This window comes from Nothoprocta perdicaria, unplaced genomic scaffold (assembly GCF_003342845.1).
Source record: "Nothoprocta perdicaria isolate Ctin4 unplaced genomic scaffold, notPer1 scaffold_399, whole genome shotgun sequence".
Classification (NCBI taxonomy): domain Eukaryota; kingdom Metazoa; phylum Chordata; class Aves; order Tinamiformes; family Tinamidae; genus Nothoprocta; species Nothoprocta perdicaria.
This window is the reverse complement of record NW_020455642.1, coordinates 194,450-210,569: the sequence shown is the minus strand read 5'-3', so window position 1 is coordinate 210,569 and position 16,120 is coordinate 194,450. Positions and strand designations below refer to the sequence as shown.

The window sequence follows — 16,120 nt, the reverse complement described above, 5'->3', positions numbered from 1 at the left end:
GCCCGCGCATTGGCCGCGCCACGCCACGCCCCGCGCGCGCCGCCACCGCCCGTTGGCTGCCACACGCCACGCCCCGCGACAGTCGCGGCCARCTATTGGCCGCAGGCTCACGTCGGCACGCCCCGCCCGGGGAAAGGGGYGGTGCTTTGCGTGCACGGCCACGCCCCCTAAGGGGGAGGGGCCTGGTCGGGAGGGACCCGCCCCTTAAAGGGGACGCGGCTGCGACGSGACGGGGCGGGCTCCGGGCTTGTCCCGCGGCGGGTCCCGGCGGAGCCCGGGGCGCGGGAGGGACCCGGGAACCTGCTCCAGCGCCAGGCTCCTGCGCCGCCACAGGGCCCCAGTCTGGAGGTGGGCCCGGGCTCCCCCCAGGAGCAGTCGGGCTTGGAGAGGCCCAGCAGGGCCGGAGCCATCAGCCCAGCACCCTGCATCCTCCCCGGGGCCCCGCGGGGCCACCCRCCCCGCTRCCTCCGGAGCCCCATCCCGGGCACCGTGGGGCCACCCGCSCCGCTGCCTCCGGAGCCCCGTCCCGGGGTGCCCCGGCGCTGCTGCTCGGGAGGTGGCAGCAGCGGGAGCCGCGCGGCGGCGCCAAGGAAGCGCGGGAGGCGGGCGGGTGCTTCAGCTTGTCTTTATTGACGTAGACGTTGTGCTCTACAACCCCAGGCGCCTGTCGGAGCCAACGGCTTGTCCGGATGCACAGCGAGGGAGAGGGCGCTCGGGGAGGGGGCCCGGCTCGCAGACGGGGTGCGGGGAGCATGGGGAGTTCGGGCACGGGGGCACCCTGTCCTTGTGCCATCCCCTGCCCCGCCAARCCTGAGCGCAGCGGCCCAGGCCTAGCCCAGGTTTGGGCTCGGGGCAGGTTTCCGTCTCCAGTGTAACAGCCTCTGCATGMGCCCGAGGGGCACAAAGAGCAGCCAGCCTCAAGCTGGGGCCCCAGGGGACCCCGAGGGTGGTGTGGAGGRGCCGCCCCCCGCCGTGGGGCCGGGAGTGTGGAGAGCGAGAGCAGAGCGCCAGCCCGGGGCGGCGAGCGCGGGGACAGCAGCGGGGCCGCCCCTAGGGCTGCAGGGCACCTACCATGGAGTGTGACACGGGAACCACCCACCCTGGAGCCGTCTCCTCCCCTTCTCCCCACATCGCCCCGCGGACAGGCCAGGAAAGGCGCCCTCCCACCCGSAGGACAGGGACGGGGCCACGGGGACACGCGTCCCACGCACGTGCAGCAACCTCCTGCGCTGGCTCCAACATACATCGGGGCAGTACTCAACTACAGGGAGAGGGGTTTTCTTAAAAAAACTAAACACTTCAAGTATTTTTAGTGATTTAAGGTCTTTTCCCCCTGCTGCTGCTCTCGGTGGCGTTTAGCAACCTAAATCCACTCTACAGACAAGGAGAACGTAGCAAGCAATTGCTGGTCTAATGCAAGGGGAAGGGCGTGGAGAAGGGGGAAGGAACAGGTCGCTACTCGCGTGGGCCGTTTAGGGGACGGGCACCACGCGCATGGTGTTGGTGTAGCCAGAGCCAGGGCGCCAGCCAGTGAGGACCACGACCAAGTCGCCGCTCTTGAAGAATCCACGGGCTTTACCTGCGGAGAGAGMGCGAGGCGTCAGGCTCAGTCCCGCGGTGCCGAGTATGGGGAGCCCCACGGGCCTCCCTTTCCGCTCCGCTCCTCATAGCTCGGCTGCTGCCGCGCTGCAGGAGGCCCGTGGCAATCACGGGGCGGCTCTCTGGGGTGCCGGGACTCGGCCCTGGACTTGGGGACGCCCCAGGGGAGGTGTCACCCTACCTAGGCCTGCGCTTCAAGATGGTGATCAACACGAGCCAAGGGTCTGTCACATGAAAACACACCCTAGGGCTTCTGGTGGAAGCCAAAGGCCGTGATGACACATCCTCCTTCCCAATGGGATGCAGCGTGCCCGTGCACCAGGGCTGCCCCATGGGATGGCGATACCACSCGAGCACAGGCAGCCAGGTCCCCTCCCAACAGGAACCACCTTGACCACAGGTCCCGCAGCGGCCCCCAACCCGCTGCCTGAGGCCCCCAGGGCTCCCGCGGCCCACGAGACTCCTCCAAGCAGCCTCTGCGGGCAGGCGAGGCCGGCACAGGGCAACTCACCGACGTTCATGCCCAGGTTCACGCGGAGATCCACGTCCTCGGCCCAGGCGTCATGGGCTGGCTCTTTGCAGAGCACGGGGAAGACGCCCCGGTAGAGGTGGGCCTGGCGCGCCGTCTGCCCGCTGCGCGTCACCGCGATGATGGGCGCCCGCGGGCGGTACCGCGACACCAGGTGGGCCGACCTAGGAGCAAGAGAAGCCACAACGTGAGGTGAAGGCGCCGTGCGACGGGGCAGCACCCAACCCCAGGGCCACCTCTGCTCCCAGCCTTTCATCCCAGAGGGCTTCTCGGCCTCCCAAGGCTGCCCCTCTGCRGCTGCAGTGTTCTGCAAGAGGGAAGCTCCACCAGGAGAGCCAGAGGGAACCCGGACTGCAGCAGCAGGAAGGAGCACCCATGGTCCCTCCTCCAAGCTGGCAGGGGCAACGGCCCTGCCCTGGGGTTGGGGAGGGCAACCTGCAGCTTTTGGGGGTCTGCTGCTTCGTTAGGGGGTCTAGGTGCTGTTCGCAGCAGGCTCCGCCAGCAGCCTGCCTTGCTCCGGGCCAGGGGCTTGCTCCGTGTTAATGAGCAGCCGCTCCATGGGATGGAAAGGGCCTGCACCAGCGGCGCYACCCTGAGCTCGCCGGGAAGAGGCTTCGGAGCAGCCGCCGCAGGGAAAGTGCGYGAGGAAAAGCAGGGCTGCCCCAGCAGAATCCAGATTTAAACATSCCGATCCCGCACGAGGGGCAGCTCCCCAGGGTCGAGGATCACGTCCCGCCACGTTCAGGCTCCAGAAGCCGAGAGAGGGCACGGAGAGCAGCCCGTGCCTCTGCGGAGCTGCTCGGCCCCGGGCACAGCTCCTGCCCCGGCCTCCAGCCCCGCTCCCTGCGGCAGTGGCCACGCTCGGTCCTGGGCAGAACAGCAAGCGAATGCAGCCGAGGCGGGGATTTATAGCGGGACGCCGGGCACGGAGCGCTCCCGCTGCCTTAGCGCAGCAAGCGGCACACACCGGGTGAACCACAGCTCCTTCCGCAGGCACAGTTTGCTTTTAGGAAACAACTGCAAAACGCTGTCACATTTAAGGACCGCAAACCCGTGACATTTGCGGGAGCATCTTGCTGACACGTTCCTGGGCAGCACACTAGGGCTTTAGCAGCGTTTGCAGCCTGGTTTGCTTGCGCCTAGCGCAGCCAAAGCCGCGTCCTGCTTGGATTCAAGCAGGGAGCAGCCAGCCGGCCTGGGGCACCGCTCGCACGGGCCAGCTCTCAGCCAGGGCTCCCCACGCTGCCTCCCAGCAGACCCAGGTACTCAGAGGCTGTAACAGAATCCCCAGCTAAAAATATTCAAATATCAGAGTTCAAATCTCTTAAAAAAGGTCAAGGGTAAGACTGGAACCTTTCATGAAGAAACATTAGAAGCCCAGGGCCATCCAGCATCAGTGCTCGTACAGTCCTCCCCCATCTCTGCCGAAAGCGGCTGTCTCGAGCAAGAGGAAGCTGTGTGTTCAGATGAAAACCACACAGAGAGACCAGTTCTTCAGGCAGACCATGCCCAGCATCATATCTCTGCCGCAACGTTATTTCCTTGGTCCCGCCAAGAAACTCAGATTCCCTTCTGGAAAGCAGTTGCTGAGAAGCCTGACTGTCAGGCTGGCTGCAGCGGGGGCGCTCCGGGCCCTCTAGGTGGGAGAGCTGACGAGCAAAGCGTTGCCCTTTCCCGTTTCCTCGCCGTGGCTGGGACAGTCTCCATCCACCGAGTCTTCAGCACCGCTGGAGAGCAACGCCGAGGCCGCTGGTGACGCGGATGCCCTGCAGGCACCAGGGAGCTGGYGCAAGGCAGAGCTCCCAGCGCTTTCCTTTCTCCAGCTCAACACCCCTAGGTTAAGCTCAGCCTCTTTGCCCCTGGGCCTTGGGCAAGCAGTGCTGATACGGGGGAGCTCCAGCAAGGGACCTGGCACATTAGRCAGATCTGTAATGTGGTTGCTATCAAGACAGCTTAAAGGCCTTGTAAAAAAAGTAGTAAATTCTGCTGAACTTCTGAACTTCTTACTGTTAAACTTCACAGCGAGAAACRTTGACCTGCAACCCTTGTTTTTCCTTTTGCTCTTCTAGGCAGCTGGGCTGACAGAAACGCTGTTCTGAGCAGCAAGAGAAGGCAGAGCTTGGTGCTGATACCACGCTGGTGGGGGCACTCGGCAACGGCACAAAGCACCTGCAGATGCTCCAGACGTCTGCCCATCTTCTGAGCAACCAGCGCTGCAGCGGGGTCGAGCTGCAGTCAAAACCAGGGCTTGGCTCTTACAGCTCTAGTTTTGCCAGGAGAAACGTGTGCTGGTCTCCTACCCCCACCCTGTGACGATGCGCACGCTGGGCGCGTGGGAAGCAGCCACCTCCTACCTTCCGGACTTGGTAAGGACAATAATGGCCCCGCTGCAGCACTTGAAGGACGCTTCCACAGCGCCCACCGCGGCGGCCTCGGTGGGGTCGCAGTTCAGCGAGGTCAGGCGGCGCAGCTCCTCAAACAGCTGCCTGTGGAAGATGGCGGCCTCGGCCTCGCGAGCGATCTACAAGAGCAACGTGCGCGCGGGAGACAAGCGGGCGTCAGTGCCGGGCACGGCGCGGGGCCAGGTGCCCCTCGGGCGGGTGCTGCCCTCCGCGTTCAGAAGAGCGCCCGGTCCTGCTCAGCACGCTGCAAACGGCGACAACGTGTAGCCGGACACGGGCAGCATCGCCCCGGCAGGGCAAGCGCCCGAAGGAAGCTCTGGACGCAAGAGGTCCCTCTTCTGAAGCGGTGGCACCTCCTGAGCCACCTCGCCCCGCGTGGCCCTCGCTCAGGTCATGTCYGTGCCCAACTGCCAGGCGCTCCTGCTCTGCTCCTACCTACCTGGAGCCCTGCCCTGCTGTGCAGATGAGGCCTGTGAACGAGCTGCTTATGCAAGGCTGAGGCTGCAGCAGCGCGCCGAGCGCTGCGGCGTGTCTCTGTCTGGGGAAACTACCAGCACAAAGCAAGCGGCGGCCTCCAGAGCAGCGATCCCGCTCGCAACGGGAGTTGTGGTCGTCCTACAGAGCCTACGTCTCTACCTGTCTCTGAGCCCTACCTGCCATGCTCGGTCAGAACTATGATTGCTGCAGCTAAGCACTTAAAAGAGGCCTCCACTGCGCCTACGGCCATGGCATCGGCAGGGTCCCTGTTGTGAACCGTGAGGCGGAAAATTTCTTCGAAGAGCTGGCGATGATACATGGCAGCCTCGGCCTCRCGGGCGATCTGCAGGCCGGGTCAGGGAAGGAGAAGGAAGGAGCAGCAGGAAAAAGAAGGAAAGATAGACCAGAGTAACATGAGACCACGTTAATTTGCTTAATTGTCATAGTAACGCATGCGAGAAGGAAATTAAACATCAGGCRGCGTGAAACTCTTTGGCTCTTGGGTTGTGAACGTGCTGAATGTCGCTGGTAGCAGGGCCAYGGTGCCGCCCACGGGCTGGTGGGCACCAGGCTCCCCAGGGCAGCCCTCCTGCTGGGTCAGGCACCCTTGGGAGCACCCAAGGCACAGGCCAGCCTAGGGTCGGGCTGCGCTTCCCTGCAGCCGCTTGGGACAATCGCACGGCCCCCAYGGACCCGCTGCGGGTCCTGCCTCCCGCTCCCCACGGGGCACTGCCCACAGAGGCACRAGCCCCTCGTGCACCTCTCTCCCACGCCGCCAGGCCACACAGCACTGGCAGCAGTGCTTCGAGGGGAGCACGAGAGCAGCTCCTCTGCAACACAGGCCGGGCTCCCTCCTGCCCTCAATGGGCTTCGTTGAGCTAGAGCCAAGGAGTTCCACCCGCAGGTAGGCGCCACTTGCCTTTCAGTAGGAGAGCGTCAGACAGCAGCAAGCCTTCCTTACAGGGTGGGTGCCCTCCGTGYTTGCACACACCAAAGCTGGCAGCCCAGGGGCACAGCCACGGGCTCCCTTCATCCACCACGCGTTGGAGAGCGGGTCCACTGATCTGCTCATCCAAACTGGGGGAGTGATTCCCAGCCCCACAGGGAAGGCTTGCAGAGATGAGGAGAGCATGCAAAGGCTGATCATCTTGTCAAGAACCATCTCGTTCAGTCACTCAAGAAAGCGAGCAGCTGTTACGTGGGGCAGGAAAGCTGGTTTTTAAGCAGAGACTGAAGTGCCGGTATAGTGAAAGCTTTGTGTTTAGACCCTTTCGAAGTAAGAACTTTGCCATGCCAGTGTTAATAAGTTATTTCGTGCAATGCTGGGAATTACCCTTCTTCAAAGATATCAACTTAAGCCAAAGTAGTTAAGTGTCTTGTATCTAAATAGAACAGGACATAGGTGGCAAAGGAAGAGGAGTCTAACGCCAAGCCCAGGCCCAGTCTTCACCCACAGGAACACTGCAGGGTCAGTTTGCTACAACGTGCTTTAMGCTCGTTGTTATATCAAAAAATGGAAGGAAGAGCAAGTGTTGACCTCCACCTGCTTGCACCAAGCACAGGCTGGCAGCCAGGCAGGATCTCCTCAGCTCCCGGGCAAGCTGCAGCCAGCTCTGTCTCACGTGCAGCTCAGGTCTAAGTTCAGAGAGACCCCACAGCACATGGGTGAGTCAGGACACCAGCACCCACCGTGACAGGGGCTACAGAAGGGCACAGCAACGCCCAGATCCAGCTTGYAGAGAGTTTCATTGACAGGGAGATGGTCAGAGGGTTTCCAGGGGGTGGCATTGCGCAGAAATACCAGAGCAGATGTGGGAGAAAGGAGAATGGAGCAGAACCTTGTCCTGTCTTAGTGTGTCCAGGGCAGTTTTTTGTTTGCTTGTTTTTAAAGCATGGCCTGAGTGTGGATTTTGTGGCATTTGAAGGCAACCACTCCTGCACAGAGGAAAGAGCCTACCCAGTATTTGGAAACTTGCTACCAAACCTACTAGGGACAAGCCCCTTGTTACACAGGTGCCCCTGGCTGGAGGTGAAGCTCATTTTTAATCAGCTGCACAGAAAGTGTTTGCCAAGTGCAGCCACTGCAGGGACCCRGGCAGCTGAGCCGGCCAGGGACCTCCGCTCATGGAGGGGTTAAGTCACTCGGATGGTCTCAGTCCTGCCCAGAAATGCTCCCTGCATCTCTCCATGGAGAAGGCTCACGCAGTCCTGCTGCTGGAGCACTCCAGTAAATACATATAAGCCATATAATACATATATGGCACTGGTACAAGGCAACGCATAGAGCAGCTCTCTCCCCCACTATCCCTGCTTGGCTGCTGCAGACTGAAATATTCCTCAGTTATTTCAGGGATGGCAATACCGTCCACGTCACACTTGAGCCCCCAACGGCCATCTGCTCTAGCCACATTTTTCAGTGGGTAGTTATTCAGGACACCTATTTAGCAAGGCTCATCTCTACTGAGCTCAAGTGAATCAGCTCAGATGAAAGATAAAGTGAGTCTGGCTAGAGGGGGATGTGCTCTTGCTGCTATAGGACAGCTCCCATTCTGCTGCCCGTGCCAAGTTATACTAAAAATACCGAACAAATTTATATTTGGCCTCTGCACAGAGGCTAAAAACCCTACGTATTTGTCCAGGGTGAAAGAAGAAAGCAGGCAGAGCAGTTTCATTGACAGTTGTGCAGAAAGAAGGCAGCATGTGTGATATCCCTGAAATATCTGTGGTCTGAGCTCAGGACTAAGCACTGCTGTGCAGCTCACCTTAGTGAGGAACCTGGAGATAACTGCTCTGGAGAGTTGTTTTCCCCCCCGCCTTTAAGGATTCATTTGTTGCTTGTATTTGCCTGCCAATTTAGAATCAAAATACTCCTCTATACCCAACACGAGTATCTTCAGGGATCCTCTCCAACAAGGTAGGACCTGCCTGAGTCTAAGCATTGATGTCAAAACGGAAAGCCAGGTGTAAGGTTTGCAGTAGCAAGTTTCCCAATACTGCTAGAAAGTCAACCCTTGTGATTTAGGCAAAGTATCAGGGAAGAATCTTTTAGGCACAGCTAGTAGTCAGCCTGAAAAACAGCATCTCATGCCCAGTCACTGACCAATGTCCTATTTTTCTCTCATGTGCAAAAAAACCCTTCCAAACTGGTCAAAAAGAGGAAGATGTTCATATAATGCACTGCAAGCACACACAAACCAAATGTATTGATCTATATAACCCAAACTGCTAATGAAACTTGTGCGTTATCGCTGCTGTGATCACAGCAGGGATAACTGGGGAGAACTAACACTTCTAGATACTTGGTGTCAGGCTTTTTATGAATCAAAACACGAGCTGGSTGAACTTGAAGCAGAGCAGAGGCTTCTGGCAGTTTAGACATGTAAAAACAAGGTGCTGTCAGTAATCATGCAACAGCATCAAATGCAACAGTCCCACTAATCACACTTGTGAGCCTCCCCGCAACCCCCATACACAGGAGTCAATTTATACATTCCATTATCTGGAGATAAACTGCTTAAACTCCTCCAAGGTCAAGGAACTGGTTAAGCTGAAGCAGCTCCTTGACCTTGGAAAAGTTTAAGACACTGAATAAGCCAAAAGGAATGGCACATTTAAAGAAACTCATACCAAGGTAACTGCAAAAAAAAATGCGTCAACCTGGTATTAAAAAACAAAGAGTATGAGAAATGTGAAGTTTTAGGTCTCCCAGCACTGCAAAGCAGGCRGCAGCTCTGCCTTGTAGGCAGCACACAACGGAGGTTTCGGGGCCTCGTGACCATGCCAGGTGAAGGCAAGCCCACAGCAGGAGACTGCTGGGTGGCATCACACAGCACCAGAAACGTGCTGATCTTCAAGTGCCTGCCCAGCTGCTGGGAACAGGCCTACGGCCACAGGCACCCATGGGGCCGGGGCGGCGCCGGGCGCGGGCGCTACTCACAGCGTGCTGCATGCGCACGGCCTCCAGCGGGTAGTCGCCCTTGGCGGTCTCCCCGGACAGCATGATGCAGTCGGCTCCGTCCAGGACGGCGTTCGCCACGTCGCTGCCCTCGGCGCGGGTTGGCCGCGGCTTCTTGATCATGCTCTCCAGCATCTGGGGAAGGACGAGCCCAAAGAAATCAAGACCCCTTAGAAGGAACCAGCTACTTTTTCAAGTACTGCTGCAAGTTCTTGTACGGAAATCCTGCTACTGCTCAAATTGAACCACACGCTCCCAAGTGATGCCAGGAATACAGTATTTCAATAGCTAAAAAACAGGTTAACAAGCAAGGCCAGTACGAGCCTAGCTCATTCTCATCCAAAGCAGGTTTTCCAGTCCTTCATACAATACGTACATACCAATAAGCTCAGTACTGCTAAGAAAACAAGTACGAGCCCAAGGCACTGGAGAAGACAGAAAGCAGCATGCCTTTTTGGAGCTTACCTCTTTCTGCCCTTTCCCCAGAAGAAGGAGGAGGCTCCACAAACCAGCCACCTCTTTGACTTCTGCAAATTGCCACTCACCGTGGCCTGGAGAGCTCTCACCCCTTCCTAAGATGCTTGACTTAATCCCTCCCTACACAGAGTCTCAGGAAGAAGGAGCAGGTGCTGCTATAAATACAAAACCTCAACTGATTATTGCCTAGAGCCACTCTTCCTTATCCTGTTAGGAACAGGCATCGTGCCTGGAAGTGAGGGATTAAACCCTCAGCAGCCACCCAGGAGGCCCCACGACCTACCTGAGGAAAGTATCCTCAAACTCCTTTGGAGCTCAAGCGTCTCAATACAAGCTACCCAGCTACTGCCTTTGCTCTTTGTATCTCACCCTGCTTTGAAAGCCATCAAGGACCTGCCCTCAGCCCATACCTGTGCAGCGACAGATCCACACACCGCCAGACCCCACAAGCTTGCCCTGACACTTACACCCCAGCACTGCATTTCCATACCTGAGTGGCACAAATGATGGGTTTGCCAGCCCTGTTGCAGCGCCCAATCATCATCTTCTGGGCAAGGAAGACTTTTTCAGCAGGGATTTCAATGCCCAGGTCACCACGAGCCACCATGATGCCATCGCTGGCCTCCATGATCTCATCAAACCTGACAGCAAGAGAAAGTGCTTGTTATCCCGGGCGCTCTGCAGGGAAACCCACTGAGGCCCGATCACCTATTCTGGGCCACTGCTTCCAAACGATTCACCGCTCTAGAGCGCTGCACGTAGTTATAGCATCAGCTTCCCATGTGCTACTGGCTTCTCATGTGCTATTATGGTACCAGACAGAAGAGTTCTGTAACCCTATGGTAGAAGGGGAGAAAAAAATCCTAACAGCGTTTCCAACGCTACAAAAAAAGAATCCAGACACTCACGCACAGAACAAGTGCATGGCTGATCTGAGACATTTTAGGCTGACAATTTGTCAGACTTGATGATTTCCATGCATTAACCCACAGCCTTGATGTCATCAAGAAAAACGTGGCTGAAGGTGGAACAGCAGGTTTTTCTGCTGTGGGTTGAGGCTGCTACACTGATGGCACAGGTGGCTGTGGTCCTTGCACAAACCACTGCTCACAGTGCAGCTCCATCAACCCCATGGTCCTTGAAATTAGCTGCATTGGCACCATGCTACGAGTTTACTGGTTCTGATGAAAAAATCAGTGACCAGAAGAGCCTGCAGAGCAGCACAGAGGTCTGTGCTCCACACGGCTTCCCATGTGGAGACGGAGGGCTGCAATAGCACCCATGTGAAGCTCACCTGCGCACACCCTCGTGGTTCTCAATCTTGCTGATGATCTTGATATGCTTTCCCTTTTCCCCGAGCACCTTCCTGACAGCATGGACATCAGCAGCCTTGCGGATGAAGGAAGCAAACACCATATCTACGTTCTGCTCCACGCCAAACTTTAGGTCCTGAATGTCCTTTTCGGAGACAGCGGGCAGGTCCACGGCAGCGCCGGGCAGGTTCACTCCCTTCTTGCTGCCAAGCATGCCGCCGTTCTCGACCTCCGTGATGACATGGTCCTTGCCTGGAACAGAGGGGTTCCCACGGTCAGCGTTACGGGCACTGCCGGCTCCCACGCGGCCTCCACGGCCTTCCCACCAGAGCTGCCTGAGAACAGCCAGTGCTATCGGCCACTGTGTGTGATAAGGGCACGATACTGCTCTCTTCACAGCACTTATGCAATGCACGAGCTTGCAGCTAATTGTGGGAGCCCGAGAGACCATTCTACCTCCCCTGCTATGCCATTCTTGAAGAGAAGCATCCATTTTCTGCGAGCAGGAGGCTGGGATTCCCTGTGTGAAGGCAGGCTGGCTGCATTCCTGCACATGGGAGCACTGCGAGCACCCAAAAGCCTCTCGCCATCTCCCTGCACTGCCTACTGTCTAGTTCAAGGTAACAGCTTCAGACCAGAGCACTTTATGCACAGCTCAGAGGGAACATAGTGGAAATAATCTTGTCCCTGCACCTAGTTAAAACTAGATCTGTGTCCAACTACAAGACTCCTTGTTTAATCAATTAAATTCTGCATGAAAACTAAAAATTAGCTTGGCTGAGCAGACTTAAGTCACCAGCACAGGTATACTCCTACCACAAGGGCATCTTTGACAAAGGGGTTTAGATGGCAGCCAGCAAAACCCTGCTCAACTTCATCATGGAAATCTTCCTTCAATTGAAGTAGGAAAAGTCTTACTGCATTTCAAATGGACAACTAATTGCAGCATTAAACCTAGAAGCACAGTACGTCTTTCTGGTGTATAGGACTCTGAGCCTAATAAAAACCATCCAGGACAAGAGCTAGAAGGATGGGTGAAACGGGTGGTTGCTATACACACCTTTCTCCTTAACCAGCAGGGAAATCAGACCATCATCCACGTAGATTTTGCTGCCGACATCCACAACTTTGATGAGGTTCTTGTAGTCCAGCCACAGCACGTGCTCATCGCACTTCTCCATGTAGGCATCATCCAGGGTCACTTTGAGAGTCTCGCCCTTCTTGAGCTCCACTTCTGCTGTGCCACTCTGCGTGTCAAAACACACGTTTCAGCAAGACTAGCAGAGAAGCATCTGCTGCAGCAGCTACTCCAACACAGAGGGACAACAGACACTTATCTAGTTCCCTGCAGACACTTCTTGCTTGGGAAACAGGCCACAGACACAAACACAGTATTTAGTCTGACTTAATGAAAAAAGGAAGGAAGAAAAAGCAGCAACTTACTCCCTTGATGAGTCCAGTTCGGATTTCAGGTCCCTTTGTATCCAGTGCAATAGCCACAGGTCTGTAGGTGATTGGGTCAGAGGCAAAGCTCTCTGTAGCTTCTCGCACGTTCTTGATTGTGCCCTCATGATACTGGCAAGAAAAGATACGAGATATGGAAACTTTCAGCCTGTTTCTCCTGCACCATGCAGAGAAAGGACTCAAACACCACCCAAGCTCACAGCTCTGCTCTCAGATTCTGCTCAGTTCCAGACCCATTCTCTGCACTGCTGGCATCTCCCACCAGTCCCAAGGCTGGGCACAACCAGGCTCTGCACTCCATTAGCGAGCAGACAGGCAAGTTTGCTTTATTGAAGCGATTTGGTTTAAATCTCTCCCAGAGATAAAGGATTTACTAAGACAACGCTATCCATTTTTGTTTCAGCTCTAGAAATGAAAGGTAAATACCATCGCAGCAGGAAGTTCAGGACTCCAGCACGGAGCACGAAGCTGCAGAACCCCTTTCACGTGAGCAAGATCGTTTTGCTAATACTACCAGGTCCAGGACAGACCATTCTGTGGGAAACTCCCATCTCAATGACCTCAAATAAGCTCCAGATGATCGAGAGATCCATTTACTTTATTTGTTTAAACAACATTAGAGATAAAGGATTGCCTAACTTTCAGTTAAGGTTACAGACAGTTGAAGATAAGAAGTGCCCTTTCCTCACTCTATCAGACTGATAATGCTGGAGCAGTCTCACCTGGAGACCTCATTCCCCTGTTAGACTCACATGCCACCTTCAGTATCTCCGGAACAATAAAAATCAACACCCAAAAGGAGCAGCCAGAACAAGCTGTACTTAAGCACGTGTGAATGCTCAGGCCGGAGACACTCCAGGACTACCATTTTAGAGCAGAACTAATCTCATTTTCTCATCAGCTACACAGGCTGGGACTGCCAAGGCCTCAACTGTTCCCCAGACCTCAGCCTAAAGAGCACAGGAAGCAAGAGTGAGCAGGGCCATTAACCTTATCTGGGCCCAGGTACCTGGCGTTTGTTTGAGCGTGACACAGATAAGCGGGTGGCTCCTGCGGAGTWTGTTTCCTGTTAAGTTACGCATGCAGGCCTGGAATGCAGGCACTGAGGGACCTAAAGGGAACTCCTTCACAGGAAGAAAAAGCCTGTTGGCAGATCTTTGAACACTAATTTAAGTTGCTGACTCATGGCCTACTGAGGATGCTAGGTGGGACACCAGAACGAGGGACAGCAGCAGACAGCTGCACATCTGCAGAGGCCTCGCAGGCAAGAGGAGTGTTGCAGGGAAACCAGAAGGGAAGTGAGACCTGCTGCAGGGACACTCAAACAGGAGATTACAGCAAGACTGGACTCTGTTGTAACCTAACCTCATCCCTCTGAAAGACGCTACTACATTGCACTTCACCCCAACCAAAAGGTCCTGTTCCCTGTGCCCTGCTCCCAGCTAACAAGTAGTCCAAGCACAAGAGCAACTGAGCTGGGCAATACCCCGAGCTCCCACCTTCACACTGGCCACCAGTTGCCTGCTGAGGCAGCCAGCCCAGCAGCCGAGCCAGGATATGGCCTTTGGCTACTGTTTCCCAGAGGCAGTTAATTCACGCTGCCCTTTCCACGCTTTTAGGGGAACTGCAGCCTATGCACTGACATGACCCCAGAGGTTAGCATTAATATAGGCAGGGTTTGACGCTTGCCGTCAGCAAAGTGCCAGACCTTTTCGATTCCTTCAGTAGCCTGTGCCCTTTAAAGATCATCAAGGGTGAAAGGCCAAGCTGTGACACACCTCAAGGCTCTCGCTGCTTAATTAGCAAAGCCACCTACAGCTGTTACTAGGCTACGGCCTGACATTTTGAAAGCTGCAGGACATCCAGGGTGGCATTCCAGGCAACGCGGAACGGGATCCGCGGCTTCTCCGGTATCAGTGAGGATCTCAGCTATTTATATCAGCACGGGCTTCTCGGCCACAGGGTTGATTTCTTCTGACCTTCCTCTTCTAGGCTGGATGCACCAACTCCCTAGTATGGTGGTGCTGTCCTCATGACTGCTGGGAACATAAGGCAGGCAGCCAGGTAGCCAAGCAGACCCAGGACATGAATTATTTAAAATTCTTAACAGCCTTTTTTTTTGAGCTATGCTTACTGACTGATCAGTTTTACTGCTGGCAGGAAAACAGGCCAGCAGTGAAACAGGCAAGACAGGACAGATATTTCTGCAAAGATGCACAGCAAAACAAGGACCACAGTTTTTACCTTCCCCTGTGCACTATAAGGGCAGCTCAGCTTGCAATAGGACAAGAGAGTGAAGAATTGAAGGAATTTATGGCAAATAGCTAGAATAGAGAACATCAGTTACCTGGCTCGCAGGCAGAGGCGGACAAAGGCATGCGAGTCCACGAGGAACCAACCTGAACCGCTTTCACAGCGGCTTGGGGAGCACCCCAAGTGCTGTGCACAGTGGTGCAGGCTCAGCGCTTACAACCAGCGTGTTCTCCCTTCCCCAAGCAGGGCTAAGCGCTGCCTTCCCGCCCCGAGGCTGGCCTGAGTAAGCTGGATTTCACCCGCTATCTCCTTTCACAAGATTACAGGGCAGCTGGCGGGCAAGGCCCGGCCGGGGCAGCAGCGGCTCCGGCTCCACCCTTACCTCGTGGGTGCCGTGGGAGAAGTTGAGGCGGGCAACATTCATTCCAGATTTAATCATTTCCTTCAGCTTCTCCACYGTGCGGGAGGCTGGCCCTGCAAGGAACAAAAACAGTCTGAATATTAACTTTGTAATAATTATGAGATAACCATGGGAGCAGATTATTTCATGTGGATGAATAAGGAATAATAGATATGGGCTTGCTTAGTGCTGAACCAGCTCATCTTTATGGCAGTTAAGGCTGTTCCAACTTGCCTTCAGGTTGGCTGTTAAAACCAACCAGAGAGACTCCCCAGCGACTGGATTTGCTCCCAGCAATAACACGGGTTAGCCAGACATGGGAAACTCATATTGTTTCAACACAAATCCAGCCTTGGCAAGACATAAAAAAGCTGAAGCCTTCCCACAGTTTCCCTAAGAAGTTTCACCAACACAGGGCTTTGTGTGCAGCCTTCCCTCATGTGAAGCCACCTACCAATGGTGCAGATGATGCCGGTGTTTCGCGCAATGGTCGGCTCAGAGTCAATGTCCAAGCGACACATGTGCTCCAGGAAGGTGTCGGCCATGGCAGCGTGCAGCTGCTGGGTCTGGATGAAAGCGGTCCCTGCATCGTGGTGCTTCGACATCGTTGCTGGAATCCTGTTTCTGAAAGAGAAGAAAGCGTTGAAAAGTTTAGGAATCACAGCTACACGTTCACCTAGCAGAGATGTCAACGTACCACATGATGAATAATGGAAGCAACAAGAAGCCTGCCACTGGTAAACTACCTTATGTGCCTACTTCAATCTCCTAGACACAGGCAGACCCGTTCCTATTTTAAAGTCATCCCCCATAAATGCCACCCAAAGCTTACCTGTTTTCCCTGGAGATGTTCCCTTCATAGGTTCTCTTCATTGCCAGTCTTCCCTTAGAATTACAGGACAACAAAATTCAAGCACTTCAGTGCACAAGCAGAGATGCTGCCCCTTCTCTCCAAGCCCCCACACCACTTGTCTAGGCCACGGGGCTGGGCTCCCCTCGCAGCTGCGGCCCGTGGCAGCGTGCTGCTAGCATGACTGCGGATGCGCTGCACGCAGGCACCCTCTGCCCACAGGCACCTCATCACAAGCAAGTCCACCTAAGCCTAAAACCACCCTCTAAGCCTGGACAGATAAGCAGACTTGAGTTATTAAGTGCAACACCTTGGCAGACCATGTACAAGGCAGAAGATTTTCCTAATATCCTCAAGGTCCTTCTCCAAAGAAAAGACAGTGGGAGGAAGGCGGGGATGGG

At 55.6% G+C, this 16,120-nt stretch overlaps 1 protein-coding gene and 1 long non-coding RNA gene across 4 annotated transcripts; both read right to left on the bottom strand.

The window, feature by feature from the left end:
- Positions 1–609: 609 nt before the first annotated feature.
- On the bottom strand, positions 610–15,808 carry PKM (pyruvate kinase M1/2). Of its 3 annotated transcripts, none has more exons than XM_026045107.1 (11): positions 15,702–15,808; positions 15,324–15,493; positions 14,852–14,943; positions 12,196–12,327; positions 11,813–11,999; positions 10,734–11,004; positions 9,930–10,080; positions 8,945–9,097; positions 5,184–5,350; positions 2,111–2,292; positions 610–1,579 (listed from the first exon to the last, which is right to left on the bottom strand). In XM_026045107.1, the coding sequence occupies exons 1-11, from the start codon at positions 15,740–15,742 to the stop codon at positions 1,473–1,475; spliced, it is 1,653 nt and encodes a 550-aa protein (XP_025900892.1). In that variant the 5' UTR covers positions 15,743–15,808; the 3' UTR covers positions 610–1,472. The 3 variants fall into 3 exon arrangements, with proteins under 3 accessions (XP_025900892.1, XP_025900893.1, XP_025900894.1); XM_026045108.1 differs by lacking the exon at positions 5,184–5,350 and adding an exon at positions 4,483–4,649; XM_026045109.1 differs by having other exon boundaries at positions 10,734–10,785; positions 11,831–11,999.
- On the bottom strand, positions 2,364–4,476 carry LOC112952287. Its single transcript, XR_003250354.1, has 2 exons — positions 3,370–4,476; positions 2,364–3,289 (listed from the first exon to the last, which is right to left on the bottom strand). It is a non-coding gene; the product is annotated as an uncharacterized LOC112952287 (long non-coding RNA).
- Positions 15,809–16,120: the final 312 nt, after the last annotated feature.